This window comes from Carassius carassius, chromosome 17 (assembly GCF_963082965.1).
Source record: "Carassius carassius chromosome 17, fCarCar2.1, whole genome shotgun sequence".
Classification (NCBI taxonomy): domain Eukaryota; kingdom Metazoa; phylum Chordata; class Actinopteri; order Cypriniformes; family Cyprinidae; genus Carassius; species Carassius carassius.
The window spans coordinates 31,259,681-31,274,908 of NC_081771.1; the positions used below are offsets into that span (position 1 = coordinate 31,259,681).

At 40.2% G+C, this 15,228-nt stretch overlaps 1 protein-coding gene across 3 annotated transcripts; it reads right to left on the reverse strand.

Annotated features, from left to right (window-relative positions):
* Positions 1-220: 220 nt before the first annotated feature.
* Positions 221-14,487, reverse strand: LOC132090941 (lysine-specific demethylase 4A-like). Of its 3 annotated transcripts, none has more exons than XM_059497713.1 (18): positions 14,343-14,487; positions 13,172-13,331; positions 12,918-13,093; positions 12,156-12,270; positions 11,846-12,039; positions 11,521-11,570; positions 11,343-11,446; positions 11,122-11,259; positions 10,635-11,014; positions 9,347-9,504; positions 6,610-9,266; positions 5,169-5,259; positions 4,256-4,437; positions 3,958-4,153; positions 2,244-2,320; positions 1,798-1,853; positions 772-880; positions 221-450 (listed from the first exon to the last, which is right to left on the reverse strand). In XM_059497713.1, the coding sequence occupies exons 2-18, from the start codon at positions 13,316-13,318 to the stop codon at positions 238-240; spliced, it is 5,043 nt and encodes a 1,680-aa protein (XP_059353696.1). In that variant the 5' UTR covers positions 13,319-13,331; positions 14,343-14,487; the 3' UTR covers positions 221-237. The 3 variants fall into 3 exon arrangements, with proteins under 3 accessions (XP_059353696.1, XP_059353695.1, XP_059353697.1); XM_059497712.1 differs by having other exon boundaries at positions 9,347-9,507; XM_059497714.1 differs by lacking the exons at positions 221-450; positions 772-880; positions 1,798-1,853; ... (4 more) ...; positions 6,610-9,266; positions 9,347-9,504 and having other exon boundaries at positions 10,843-11,068; positions 11,099-11,259.
* Positions 14,488-15,228: the final 741 nt, after the last annotated feature.

Genomic DNA, 15,228 nt, shown 5'->3' on the forward strand with positions numbered 1-15,228 from the left:
CATTATTAATATTTGAGCAGTGGCGGTGAGCCTTTGAGTGCACATTATGCAAATGGACACAGTCTTAAAATGTATTCTTTTCAACTATGGTTTGGAGAAAGAAAAAGCTATACATATTCTATTTGAATACTGAATAAAAAAAAAGTATGAAGAGGAAACAGGAAATGGAAACAGGATGAGACTATTGGGCCAACTTGTGGAGCCACCTGTAGCAGCCACATATAGTGCAGTCACTTGTTACAGTGCACACGAGTGCAATACCTCTGATTGCACCGGCCCTTTGTGGCGGCAACAAGTGACATAGACGACGAAGGGCCAGTCGTCCGGGTGCATGATGACGCCGGCGGCCTGTGCGCAGGTCGGGTGATATGAGGTGGGACACCGACCGTGAGAACACTGCACACAACAGCCCAACGTTTTCTTCATTCGCCGTTTGCAGTAGTAGCATTTCTGTAAGCCAATACGAGAGAGATTAGCTCACAGGAAGACAGTTCAGAGGAAGTGGGACAGGAGGAGAGGCCCTATAGTGCAGATATAAATAACACTGTGACTGCTTACACCAAAGCACTTCAACATCCTAAAGTTAACATCTGGAGTCAAACGAGCTGTTCTGTTACAAAAACGATGTACAGCATAATTTACAACGAATCGAGCTGTTGATTAACGGAGGTTTGGTGTGAAGACACATTTCAGAGAAGTGGAATGTTGTTCTTTGAAAGGATACCCAGTTTGCACACTGCATGTTTTCTAGAGAAGGGAACAGAAACTCACCAGCTTGAATCTCTGTAAGGGAATGCCGCTGAGATCCACGGGCGATCGTTCAGCGATGTTCACAAAGCGGGCTTCCAGCACTGCCACCGCACACAGGACGTGAACCCATCTGCACACACAGACACGTTAGGAACCTGGGATGATGACTTTTGCTTAGTACATGTCTTTAACTGATCCCAAAGAAAACAGCAGGATCAATCTCACAAAACCTCTCAAGATCACTTCCAAGTCACATTTCACAGCTGAATCAAAGTAAGCAAGGACCACTTTTAGGACCACTTACATTTTTACAATGGGACACTGTTTTCATGACAATAAAATATGTTTCCTTCCTGAATTACTGTAATTTCTTGTTTTACCTTTGAGTCATTTTGTAATCATCATGGGGTTTTGGCACTGGAGGAAATAGCTCATAGCTTTAATAGCTCATAACTATTGACGGAAATGACTGCTTTCTGATATGTATGCACCACAGGAAATGGAAATGGTTTTAGTAATAGAAAAGCCGTTCAAATGGGGAACTAAATTAGCTCTTGTTTGTGAGTGTGTCTTACCCAACACAATAGAAACTACCAGTGACATAAGTAAGTTGATTGGTCACATCTCCCTCTCTCTCTCTCCCTCTCTCTCTCTCTCTCTCGCTCTCTCTCTATATATATATATATATATATATATAAAAATTTCCTAATTGTTTTTGCTGTAATACAGTAGTAAAAAATATGTGTAATTTGATTTAATTTAATTTATGTTACATGAGCATTCCTAATGACAGTTTGGGAGGTAAATTCTTGAGAGATTTTATGAAACTTACACAAGACAATGAATGATTCCTGTGATCTTGAACCAGAATTGTGTAATAAGTGAGATTAGATGAAAACAAAAGGTTCTTGTTCGACTAAAGTACACAAAATGAACAAAAGACACTTCTATCAATTCCAGATCTGGGTAACTTCTAGGTTACAGACGGACCGTGTGTGTTTCACGAGACATCAGTTCTGTACTCTGATGGACTTTCATTTTACTTACTTGCCATTATTGGCTCTGTGCAATGCTCCACCTCTCAACGAACACAGACAGCAACTCTGTCAAGAATCAAAGATTCAGACATCATCAGTTAACAATACATCCTACCATATCAATGAAACAAGAGGTGAAAGACCACTATGTGTTTAAAGCAGGTGCACAGTAGCCCAGAATTATTTGGACACTTAAGCCAGACTCAAAGCAGAAACAAGAAACATCAAGAAAATCTAAAGTCTCAATTCATTTTAAGGAAAAATACACTGTTCAAGAAAAACGCTGTCTGCTTTCATTGTATAGAAAAGAAACGAATCCAACAGGTGAAAATGTCAAAGAAAGCCATACAGATTTCTAAAATGCGAGTGAGTAAATGAGCACAGAATGTCTGGACAAACTATTTCTGTAAGTGTCCAAATGTTTTTTGGGCCACTATATGTCAGGTTTGGGTGTACCTCGGTGTGGGCGTTGGCTTTACAGCGGGCACATTTCCAGTCTTTGGAGACTCTCGCTGGAGCCACACCGTAACAACCTACAACAAACAGACCTCGGGTTATTCAAACACACCCTTTACTGGCTCTACATGTGCTGGAAACTATGATGAAATTCCTTATTAGTCATTAGCATCATCCTGGGTGCATCTTGTAGTGAAGGAGTTTACATTAATGAAAGATTGTTCCCTAATAGCATATTTACTGAAGAAAAAGCTTCATTTAAGGCATCACAATGGGCATGTATAATTCTACATGTATTTGATTAATGTAAAAACAGTAAAATAAAGTTTTTTAGTTTATTTAAATGTATTGTAAAATGTAATTTATTTCTGTGATGTGCAGCTGTATTTTCAGCATCATTACTCCAGTCTTCAGTGTCACATGATCTTCAGAAATCAGAATAATATGATGATATACTGAAGCATTTATTATTTTCAAAGTTGACAGTTGTGCAAAATGAAATTATAATTTATTCCCCCAGGATTATCTGATGAATAGACAGTTCAAAGGAACAGAACATAATCTATTTATAAAGATGAAGTGAACATATGACTATCTTTCTGGAAACAGCTAGTCAATGAGGGGAAAAACCCATATTGGAGACCTGCCAACCTTGGACTTTTTTTTTTTTTTTGAGTACTATCAGCGTGGTGTGCGGTGGGAGACTTTACTGTAACTGTTTATTTAAATTTTTGCTATTTAGTTTTGTTTTTATGCTATTAAAAAAAAAAAAAAACACTCCAGTACACTTTAATTAAACTCCAGTAGCCTATACTTGTATACTATAGGGCTGGGAGATATGAGCAAAAATTCATATCTTGGTATTTTTTGATTGATTTGCGGTATACGGTAGCAGTATTACGGTATATACGGTAATACATATCTCAGTATTTTGTATTTGGATAAAACAAATAAAGCTAATGTAAGCATGTAGGCATATATAATATAAAATCACATTACTTGTAACCTTGCAATTTAAAAACAAAAATAATCATTTTAAAGCAGAAGTTAAAGTTACTAAACTAAAAATGAAAACAAAAAGCACATACTAATTGAGCAAAAAGGCTATTTTGATTTATCCATTACACTTTACAGTTAGTGCTACCATACAAATACACTTAATTGTAGGTTTAAAATAATACATGTCACAGTTATTGTCCAATTACAAATATTTCAGCAAAATGTATATTTTAGTCAGAGCTATTGCGCTCTTATTTCATTGAGCTCTGTCTGTTTGGCTACGCTCGTTCTAAATGAAGTCTGTGGAGATTAGCGGAGAATCGAAAAACAAAAGCTCATGCACTTCTGACAGCAAAATGGAAATATTTCCAAGGCTTCTTTAACATTTAGTTATGCATTAAAAAAACAGCCTCACACGCAGCCTTTCCATCAGAGCATCTGACGGGGCGAGAGTGAGCCGCTTTGAACTGCAACTACAAACTATAGGCTACTAGGAGAGAAATAAAACACAGAAAAAAAAACCCTCAGATCATCTTTTTCTGTTGCTTGTTTTGAATACTGCGCGTGAACAGAGTTGCCACTAGATTTTTGTGATTTTAGAGTAAAAAATCGTACTAGTGTACTTTGAGGTCAAAATGCGTAGCCGCTACACAAAATGCGTACAGGTTGGCAGGTCTGGAATTGTTACAGTCAGGGTTGTCAGCTCAGCACTCACTAGTGTGCACACGGACACTGCACAGGGAGCAGCTGACGAGCAGACTGGTGCCGTCCTCTTCCAGGTGAGGTGTGGACGGCTGGACGTCTGTGCTGTCCTCAGTGGTGGTGGTGAAACATCTCTCTGGAATCAGAGGCTTGGTCCTCATCTGACCCCTGGGCAGCATCACAGCCGGCTCGCTCTCGCCTCCTTCAGACTGAACACATACACATGACATCATACAGGAAAGCACAGGATGTGTCAGACACTTGATACTCAGTGACAGATAAACACAGATCTCTGAACCAGGCTGGTGTACCTGCTGATGTGTCTGGAAGAGCGTGCACACAGCGCAGTATGGGGGCCGCAGACCCATCTCTCTGTTGTACTCTCTCTCTCTCTCTGGATTATATGGTCTGTTCTGCCACAGCTGGGCCAAAGGTCGCGCCCAGGCCTCCCCGTCCAGCCCGTCCTCCTCTGACACAGCCTGATCCTGCAGCTCTGCACATGCACACACAATCCATCACATTACATCCTTCATTCACAAGATGCTTTTGCAGTGCAATTTGATTTACGTTACATTCTCCATCGTTATAATACTCAGTATTCCAGTTAAATATGCAGAGGCAACTGAATAAAGCATTCATATGGCAACTTCCTGAAGAGTCCAAGACTGTGACTGTGTGGAACATTTCAACATTGCTCTGTTTGAGTAACCCAACATTGCAACAACAATTAAACAAACTGCATTGACTTTAGGGCAGGACTGACATTATGCACAATGTGCAAACATTAGTCATTCTGTTTGGTGGTGCTAGTGCACGGAAATGACACACTTCACACATTTCATTTTAGACTACAATGAATTTTCTGTGAAAAAAATTATGTGGGGTGCACATATAAATATATATTATATACCAGTTATAAAGCAGAAGTACTGAGATTTTAGTGGAAAACTGTAGTTCTGAAAAGTGGTTCATTACACTAATGACAGGATAATAATCCTCACATCAGTGTTAACTTAGCATTATTTAAATACTTTTTTTGCATATATTAATATTTTTAATTAGCTTTAATTTCTAGATGTTCAGTATTCATTTTAATTTTAATTTTACTAACTTTGTTGTCAATTTTTTCATCTAATATTTCTATTTTTTTTTCAGCTCGATTTCAGTTATGATTTTTAATGATTTTAGTTTTAGTTAACAAGAACAACACTGCCACAAACTGACCTTCATCACTGATGCTGTCCTTCATCAGAGGATGGTGCCTGGGGAGTCTGGGAAGTCTGTGCTGAGCTTCCACTGGGTGTTCATCTTCATTCTGCAGGACAACACAAACTCACACTCATTACACACAGCCACACACAATAAATACATCAGGGGTTTCCCAAACAAGAGCTCGCAAATCCCGTAGTGATTCATGTTGAACTGCATTTGGTTTGTAATGTGATAGAAATACCCAATGAACAAATAAATAAAATGTGTTAACGCATTCAGAACAGAAGTGCATTTACTGTTGCTGTTATTGGTGAGTATTTACATTGAGTTATTGTCATTCTTTTCAGCACTTTCTTTTCCAAGGAAATTAGGTTTATTATATTATTATATTGCCTGGAGCGATTAACATCACTCTTCTACTGCTCGTGGAAAGCAGGTGGTGCCCAAACTTTTATTAAGAGGGATATTCACGCGTGTCATTAATTGATGACATGAGTTATTCATCAGAGGATGAAGAGCACTGTAAGCGGGCATGTTTCCAGACATGTGATGCAGCTGAGTGTAATTTAAATCTCTGGTACTGGCAATAAAGTGAGGCTGCACAGTAACAGCATAGTTTGCCAGCATGAGGGAGTCTACTGCATCCTCCACAATCAAAAGCACAGGCATGCAGGGAGAAATATGTCAGGAACTAATTTTGTTAAATGTATTTATTTACAATGCTGATTAATTTGCAATATAGTGTGCTGCAGGAATGAGTCCTAAAAGCTTCTGGTTGCACTGTCAATGGGTTTTACGAATGTGCTTCTGGTTAAATGTCTGAAATAAAGTCTGGTGATCACAAGCTCAAGGTGTTTTCACATTTTATTCTAAAACATAAAACACATCAATACACCCTTGTGAATGGTAAAGCTTTTACTTGTCTTAAAAAATACAGGCCTAATTGCTAACAAGTGGCTAAATGGGACTACAGAGGCTGTCGGGGTGATAAACTAAACTCATCTACTCACTAGTGACTTTTACAGTCTAATCATGCTCTTGCAAACTATTCTGACTAAAACTTTCAGGGAAATACTTTTTAATTAAAGCACTGATGGAGGCTTACTGATGGTGTCACTGAAGTCATGCAACCATGGTGTAGTGTGTTATAGCCTAACTTTAGCTTTTTTAACTTTTAACTTTGGTAACTGTATTTAGGCTTCGAAATTCATAAAAATTGTGTTTATTTGTGAGGATTATCAGGATCAAGACAAAACATAACCATCATAAACTTTCCTTGGTGACAGCTTACTTTCCAAAAGCCAGTGGAAACATACTATTTAACATTTGTCAAGGGAAACAGGGTGATGCAAACTCAGATGTTGTTCTACAAATGAACGTCATTCCTGCAGCACTCTATTGCTTTAGTGAATCAGTCAGATACATACACACCTTGATACAGTCACATACACACCTTGCTGTCCTCTTGAGAGTCGCTATCAGAGTCGCTGTCTTGGTCTCTCTCATGCCGAATGCGCGGCTCGAGATCGCTGTAGTCTCCTTTAGCATAGCTGTGGACGTGCAGCACCTCCGCGGGGCTCAGCGTTCTCTGGAAGATGTGCTGGACCGCAGGTGGACACACCTTTCTGCCGCCCGCTGACGCAGAGCTGCACCGCAACTCGCCAGACTTAAGGCTGATGGAGCTGCTGCTGGGTTCGGTGATGACATCATATGTGAGGGCGGAGTTAGTGCTGGGTTTGTGTTCAGGGCTGACGGTGATGTTGCTGGGTTCAGTGATGACATCATATGTGAGGGTGGAGTTAGTGCTGGGTTTGTGTTCAGGGCTGACGGTGATGTTGCTGGGTTCAGTGATGACATCATATGTGAGGGCGGAGTTAGTGCTGTTTTTTTTTTCAGGGCTGATGGTGATGTTGCTGGGTTCAGTGATGACATCATATGTGAGGGCGGAGTTAGTGCTGGGTTTGTGTTCAGGGCTGACGGTGATGTTGCTGGGTTCAGTGTTTACATCATATGTGAGGGCGGAGTTAGTGCTGGGTTTGTGTTCAGGGCTGACGGTGATGTTGCTGGGTTCAGTGATGACATCATATGTGAGGGCGGAGTTAGTGCTGGGTTTGTGTTCAGGGCTGACGGTGATGTTGCTGGGTTCAGTGATGACATCATATGTGAGGGTGGAGTTAGTGCTGGGTTTGTGTTCAGGGCTGACGGTGATGTTGCTGGGTTCAGTGATGACATCATATGTGAGGGCGGAGTTAGTGCTGGGTTTTTTTTCAGGGCTGATGGTGATGTTGCTGGGTTCAGTGATGACATCATATGTGAGGGCGGAGTTAGTGCTGGGTTTGTGTTCAGGGCTGACGGTGATGTTGCTGGGTTCAGTGTTTACATCATATGTGAGGGCGGAGTTAGTGCTGGGTTTGTGTTCAGGGCTGACGGTGATGTTGCTGGGTTCAGTGATGACATCATATGTGAGGGCGGAGTTAGTGCTGGGTTTGTGTTCAGGGCTTACGGTGATGTTGCTGGGTTCAGTGATGACATCATATGTGAGGGCGGAGTTAGTGCTGGGTTTGTGTTCAGGGCTGACGGTGATGTTGTTGGGTTCAGTAATGACATCATATGTGAGGGCGGAGTTAGTGCTAGGTTTGTGTTCAGGGCTGACGGTGATGTTGCTGGGTTCAGTGATGACATCATATGTGGGGGCGGAGTTAGTGCTGGGTTTGTGTTCAGGGCTGACAGTGTTGTTACTGGGTTCAGTGATGACATCATATGTGAGGGCGGAGTTAGTGCTGGGTTTGTGTTCAGGGCTGACGGTGATGTTGCTGGGTTCAGTGATGACATCATATGTGAGGGCGGAGTTAGTGCTGGGTTTGTGTTCAGGGCTGACAGTGTTGTTACTGGGTTCAGTGATGACATCATATGTGAGGGCGGAGTTAGTGCTGGGTTTGTGTTCAAGGCTGACTGTGATGTTGCCGAGTTCTGGTTGGACATCACAGATTTGGGCGGAGTTAATGCTGGGTTCGTGTTCAGGGTTGACAGTAATGCCGCTTGGATATGTGGTGACATCACAGGTGTGGGCAGAGCTAATGCCAGGTTTAGGTTCAGAGCTACTGGTCATATTGCTGGGTTCTGTGGTGACATCACAGGTGTGGGCGGAGTTAACACTGCGTTCATGTTTAGGGTCGATGATGTTGCTCAGTTCTGGTTGGACATCACAGCTGTGGGCGGAGCTAATGCTTGGTTCATTTTCAGCACTGATGTTGCGGTCACTGGGTTCTGGTTGTACATCACAGCTGTGGGTGGCGTTATGGCTGGGTTCTTTTTCAGCACTGATGTTGCGGTCACTGGGTTCTGGTTGGACATCACAGCTGTGGGCGGAGCTAATGCTTGGTTCTTTTTCAGCACTGATGTTGCTGTCACTGGGTTCTGGTTGTACATCACAGCTGTGGGCAGAACTAATGCTGGGTTCATTTTCATTGCTGATGGTGATGTCACTGCATTCTGTGGTGACATCACAGGTGTGGGTGGAGTTAATGCCAGGTTCGTGTTTAGGGCTGACCGCGATGTCGTTGGGTTCTGGTTGGTCATCATAGGTAAGGGAGGAATTTATGCCAGGGTCACTTGGACTAGGGATGATGGTATTTATAGTGCTGTCGCTGGGTTCAGCAGAGACATCACAGGTGTGGGCGGAGTTAATGCCGTGTAGAGAGGAGATACTGCTGGTTACAGATATGAGAGGCATGATGTCAGCGGCAGGGATGTCTCTGGAACACGAATGGGCCATGATGTCACTCTGCTGCGCATCAGTGAGGTCACCATTTGGAGTGATGTCATCAGACTTGTTTTGGACATCACAGCTTTGAGTGACGTGTTGGGACTGAGAGGTGACATCAATGCTCGGAGCCTCGTCATCAGCGATGCTGTTTGTGGATTGTGAGGATGAGGTGACGTCGTTGGGTTCAGAGGGAGTGACATCATCTCTTTGCTGCATTGTGATGTCACTGCTGGAGGTGGGGTCTGATGGTGAGAGCTCCACCTCCATGCAGGAAGGGGCTTGATTCTCTTGCTGTTGTGGAGGGGGCGTGTCTGTCTTCATCGCCTCCTCAGCTTGCGCATAACCTGCAGAAATACACATTGGTTGTTTTAGCCTTTTTATTCCAGCATCGCCGGAGTATAATTTGCTGTGTATGAGGCTCTACCTGGGTCAGCGGAGATGGATTGTTCAGTCTTGTCATCAGTCTCAGTCTGACTGAGTTTGGCTTTCTTCTTCTCAACTTCCTCCTCTTTTTCTACCTTTACTTGATTGTTGTCAGGGCTGGGTCTGAGCCGTTTCTGCCCCACATTCTGCTTTGGAGTGCTACTGTATGAAGAGAAGGGAAATCAGAGAAGAATAAAAAAAAAGGTCCTTTAATTTTTTTTTCATAAACCATCACCACTGTGCTCTCTAAAGCATATGATGAAGAAGTGTGACAAATTGTGTTATTACGTAAAAATTAAAGAGCATGTTTATAGTACATTTACTGTGGGAAAGTATTTACTGAAAGGCAAAATGCATTTTTTATATTTTCAATTAAACTAGTTTTAGAAATTTAGTTTTCAAATCAATTACTATATCTTTTAGCATATCTACTTTACTTCAGCTCAGTGTTATTTAAGTATTATTAATAGCATTTAATAGTATTTTGAAAAAGCTTTTATTTTTATATTTTCAGTTTTCATACAAATGTAAGTTTTATTTGCTTATGTGCATTTGTCTTTTTAACTGTTTTTTTAATTATTATTTCTATTTAGCTTTTCAGTTTTATGTCAGTTATAGCAATTAAGTAAAAAGTTAGTTGCCAATGCAACATTTCTAACCTTCGTCCAAGTTTGTTTTCACTTGTTATGTTTTATTTAAGCTCTATTGCAAAGAATGGAAACATTTTTTAATAATTTTAGTCTTAGCTAAAATAACAACACTGCTTCATATAATAATGCTTAATGAAAATGTGTGTTCTTAATCTTTTTGATTGAGTTGTAACCATTATATAAAAACAATAAGGCACTTGACTTCACATTGTATTGTACGTCACGTTGCTGCATGCCACACCTAACAACACCCCTCAGCTGTCACCATACACACAATACAGCACAACGTCAACAGTGCTGTACAAATACATTCACATAGCCACCACAAAATCTTGAGATTTACATAATCGTCATTAGGATCAAAAAAATCATACGGAACACTAAATGAAGACCTTTGGGTTGCTGTGTATAGTTGACAATGTTTTTTTCCCCATGAAGAAAAGTTCCTTCTATGTCCATAAAGTTTCGCAATGGTTAGGTTTGTATAGTAACATGTAATAGCCAAAAAATGTTTGGAATTATGTGAATGAGTACTTGAGCACTTCACATTCATACTGCACTGTGTCAGCAAATGAACCACAGACTAGAAGCAAAGCAAATTCCCATCAGCACTGAGATAGAGATTTTCTTTTGACACACCTGTTGATCTGCTCTGAGGTACTGCTTGGTTCTTCATCTCTAACAGGCTTCTTCTTCTCTGCCTCCAGACCTCCTTTCTCTGCTCCTTCTTTCTTCTTTGCACCATCGGTTTCCCTTTTCAACATTTTGGTCTTGTCCTCCTCTCCAGCCTCTGCTTCTCCTCTCTTCTCCTGTGTTTCTGCTTTGCTGCTATCGCTGAGCTCTCCTGTCTCTTTCTCCATCTTTCCATCTGTCAGGAACTCTGCTGCCTCTGGCGTGGGCTTCGAGTGGTCGATGGGTGCACTGTCCTTTCCTGCTTTCCAAAGTTTATAGCGTTCTGGCTGGAACTTGCGAACAAACACATCCATGGATATCTTCACCATGTCCTTCCGGCAGGAGCACTGAGAAAGAGACGCACATCAACAAACAAAAACATACTTGCACTCATACTTGTTCTCCAAAAATCAACTCAAAACTGAAGGTACACGATGTGCACGAAATAACATACTAATGTCGCCAGCTTTCCGTAATCGATCCAGCGCTGGGTGGCGAAGTTGGTGGATTCTGCACAGTTGAAGCCATGGTTAAACCCAGCATGATATCCATACGGGAAGGACACAATGAACTGGCCTGCTTCCTGTGTGACCTGACGAATCGAGTAGAAAGAAGTCACATTGTGAGATAAAATCAGGCATGACAGGATAAGATGATAAAAATCACGCCGCTGACCTTCTCATAGGGGATCCCATACTTCCTCAGAATAGATGGGGAAATTAAAGTCATTTTGTGTCGCAGGAAGGCTTCGCAACTTTGGGCACTTCCGGGAAAAAATCCTGTATGAATGAAAATTAATGAGCAGCTGAAGAGGAACAGGAACTAATGGGATGTTTTCAGGAGACCACTGTACCTTTAGCAAGACGCTCTAAACGCTTCCCGTGTTCTGGAGGCACAATGTACCTGCAGAAGAGCCCGTTTTCAATTCAAGACCAAGTAATAATGCTTAACAAATAAAAAAAATACATTTCTCTCGGACAGTAAGAATAGTCGTGAATATGAACAAATGAGCTTGTTTTCAAATGAAACTGCCAAAAAGTCTCAGCTCCTGGTCTGAATCAATGTAATGACTCAATGAATTGATCAAATGAACTGAGAATAGCAAAATAGACTTAAAACAAGCTATAATAATAACAACAAAAATGCTGCCCAAAATCGAGATTTAGTTGTGACATTACCAGGACTTGGGCTCTCCAAAGTGAAGGTAGTTGATGCTGTAGAGATCCATGTCCTCTGTGTGCCAGGCGAACGTGCTCTTCCACATCCCGAAATAAAGATACGGAGTGTTGACTCCTTTGATTGTGATTCCACTCTCTCTCTCCACCGTGTCCAAAATAGTGTTCAGATGACCAATATTCCACTCCGTCACGTCCTGTATACAATCACATATATATCTGTAATCACCGCATAGCACTATTATCACACTGTAAACAATGATTGTAACTGAAAATTGAAATATTCCATGAATAAAAAGGGCAGATTACTCACTGGATCGTAGAGGGTTCCACTGACATCTGCCCCGTATAGAGGTGGATTGAATGTTAAATTCTTCCAAAATTTCCTCTCTAGTTCATCAAAATCAGCATATCTTGGATTACAGAACCTGCAGTCGAGTTAGAGAACCATTTTATTATGACTGACAACCAATATGATGGAACATTCCCAATGCATCAACTTCATGTATCTCAGAGTTAAAGAGAATATACATTGATGGATTTACTTTTATGCATCAAGAAAAGTATGTTAGGATATTATTGGATTTTCTCTGTTCAATCAGACCTGCACTACCATTCAAAAGTTTGGGGTCAGAAACTTTTTGAACTAACACTTTTGAAAGAAATTAATACTTTCAAGAATGCATTAAATGATCAAATTTGTATTTGTCAAAAAAAAAAAAAATGTATCCCCATTTTCAAAAAAATGGCCCTGTTGATCAGAAATGTTTCTTGAGCAGCAAATCAGCATATTAGAATGATTTCTGAAGATCATGTGACACTGAAGACTGGAGTAATGATGCTGAAAATACAGCTCGGCATAACAGGAATAAATTAGAATTTAAATATATCACAATAAAATAATTTATCTAAAGTAATAAGATAATTTGACTATATTTTAGTGGCATATATTTTATATTTGAATAGCAATGTAGTTTTATCAGCAAAAATGTTAGTATTACTTAAAAATAATTTGCATTTATTAATCCTGCATAATAACACCAGGAATATTTATTAAGCTTTATTTGCGGCTCACTTGTCTGTGTTGGCAGTTTTGCGGAACTCGCTGACGGTCATCGGCTTCTTCTGGATGTTGTACTGCGTGAAGAGACCTGATTGGCCAGTGACCACCTGTTGAATCGGTGCGGGAATCACCAGATCATCAATGTCATCGTACGTGCGCCGGGGCTTCCAGTCCTTTGGTGGCACCACCTGACAAACAAGCACATCAGTGAGCCATGCAAACCGTCAATGATCACCAGCAACAATCTGGAAATCCTGTACACTAACCTTAGCCATGCCAGCTCTGTGAGCCCCCTGAGACTCCATATACACTATGTATCTGTTGAAGTCTTTGAACTCCTCTTTTGTGGGGTGAAAGGTCATGATCCTGGTGGAAGGACTCTGGGAGCTTTGAGAGACAGAGTCCGAAGCCATTCTGCCACTGGGGCTGTAAGAGAAACAGCAGATGAAGACTTCAGCAACAAACACATAAACAAAACTAAATACATAAAACATCATACTCATGAGTCTTTTAAAAAACAACCACACCACAGCAACAAAAAAAACTAATGTTTGAGAACACACTACTAGGCAAGACCTGTTTAATTATAACACATTTCATACACATATTCTTGCTAAAAGTGATTCATAATATTTGCATATCAAGAAAAAATAATATATTTAAAAATAATTAAATAAAACATTAAAAAGATATATTTATGAAATAATATAACAAAATAACTTGTGACAGCTAACAACATGCTCGTTGACTTTAATGACAGAAATTCACTTAATGAACCATTTTAATCAAATTAACATTATATGATAAACCACATGCAACTTTATATACAGAAATACACGCACTGCACTATTTTATTCAAGAACACACTATATAATAAAACATTAATCCACCGTAGTGTTAAATAACTATTAAGATTGTGAATGTAGAAGCACCTGTAAACTCAACTAGCATGCTAGCTGACATTAGCCTGATAAACACATCATCATATCTAAACATTCAGAGTGTTTAATGAAAAAGCATCGCATTTATAAGTCTGTCATGATCTGATCACGAGGTTCTGTTCAGGACCACTGAAAGTTTTAACCCCGGAATCTCTCAAACTCGCCGCAAACAAACAACAACAAACACACTGACGGCTAAACGCGCTCAAATCAACACAAACTTACTCCTGTCACACACATACACACACACACCGCTTCGGCTCAACACACACACGCTCACATCCATTCACACACTGTAATTAACGGCTTTTGTAGTGTATAACTGTGTTATTACATGAATTACTGATCCGCTCCAAACTTTGAGGAGCCTGGCGGCTAACTAACGTTACTGTAAACACGACATTGTTACACACTAAAACACGCACACCATGAAATCACTCGACACACATAAAACTCCGATCATATGTGTCAGCGCAGCTGAGGGGAGTTAACTCACGGGTGTCTCGGGCTCAGCTGAGGGGTGTTGAGGGCGCAGCTCAGAGAAACAGCGCAGAAAAACACGATTGCAGATCAGACATGTCCTCCATTAGAGTGCAGCGCCACTGCGCATGCGCCCGCACTGTTTACAAAGATGGAAGAAGGCGTTCCCCTGCGCGCGCGCCCTAATCAGCTCACGCCACATGAACCCTATGGGTCCATAGACGGTAAAAGTATGGGGCCCATATAGATAGTATGGAAAATACTTTCCATATGAACCTTATGTGGCCACAGAATATGAACTGTAGATATAATCTACACATGCTCCACGTCATATATAATATGGATGCACAATCATATAGATTATATATCCTAGGTATTTTTAGATAATTCAATCTATATTTAAGGCTATATGGATTATGGGGTCATATAGATATAGAATAAACAAATGAAATGGATTAATGTAACACATACTTCAGTTAAGTCTTATGATATCTTCATAGCACATATAGAACCATATAGATATTGATTAGGCTATAGATAATGTAGATTAATTGTACTATGCATCCTAATATGACTCTTTATGAAAAAATAATAGATAACATGATGCACCTACTGGCCTATTGTGTTTATGATTTTTTTTATACATAAAAATGTAACCCTATAGATAGATCATATATAAAGCATATACATACCCTTGAAGTTACTTATTAAAGTGATATACAGTCTAAACATGCTTATGTTTTAAGTATTATACAGAACCACATGTATGAGTATAGTATATTAATATCTGTGTATGGATCATGTGAGTCATATAATTGTAAGTATATAGATTATATAATATTGATTATCCATGTAAGGTTGACTTTATACATCTCATCTGACTTATTAAATCCACATGCAAC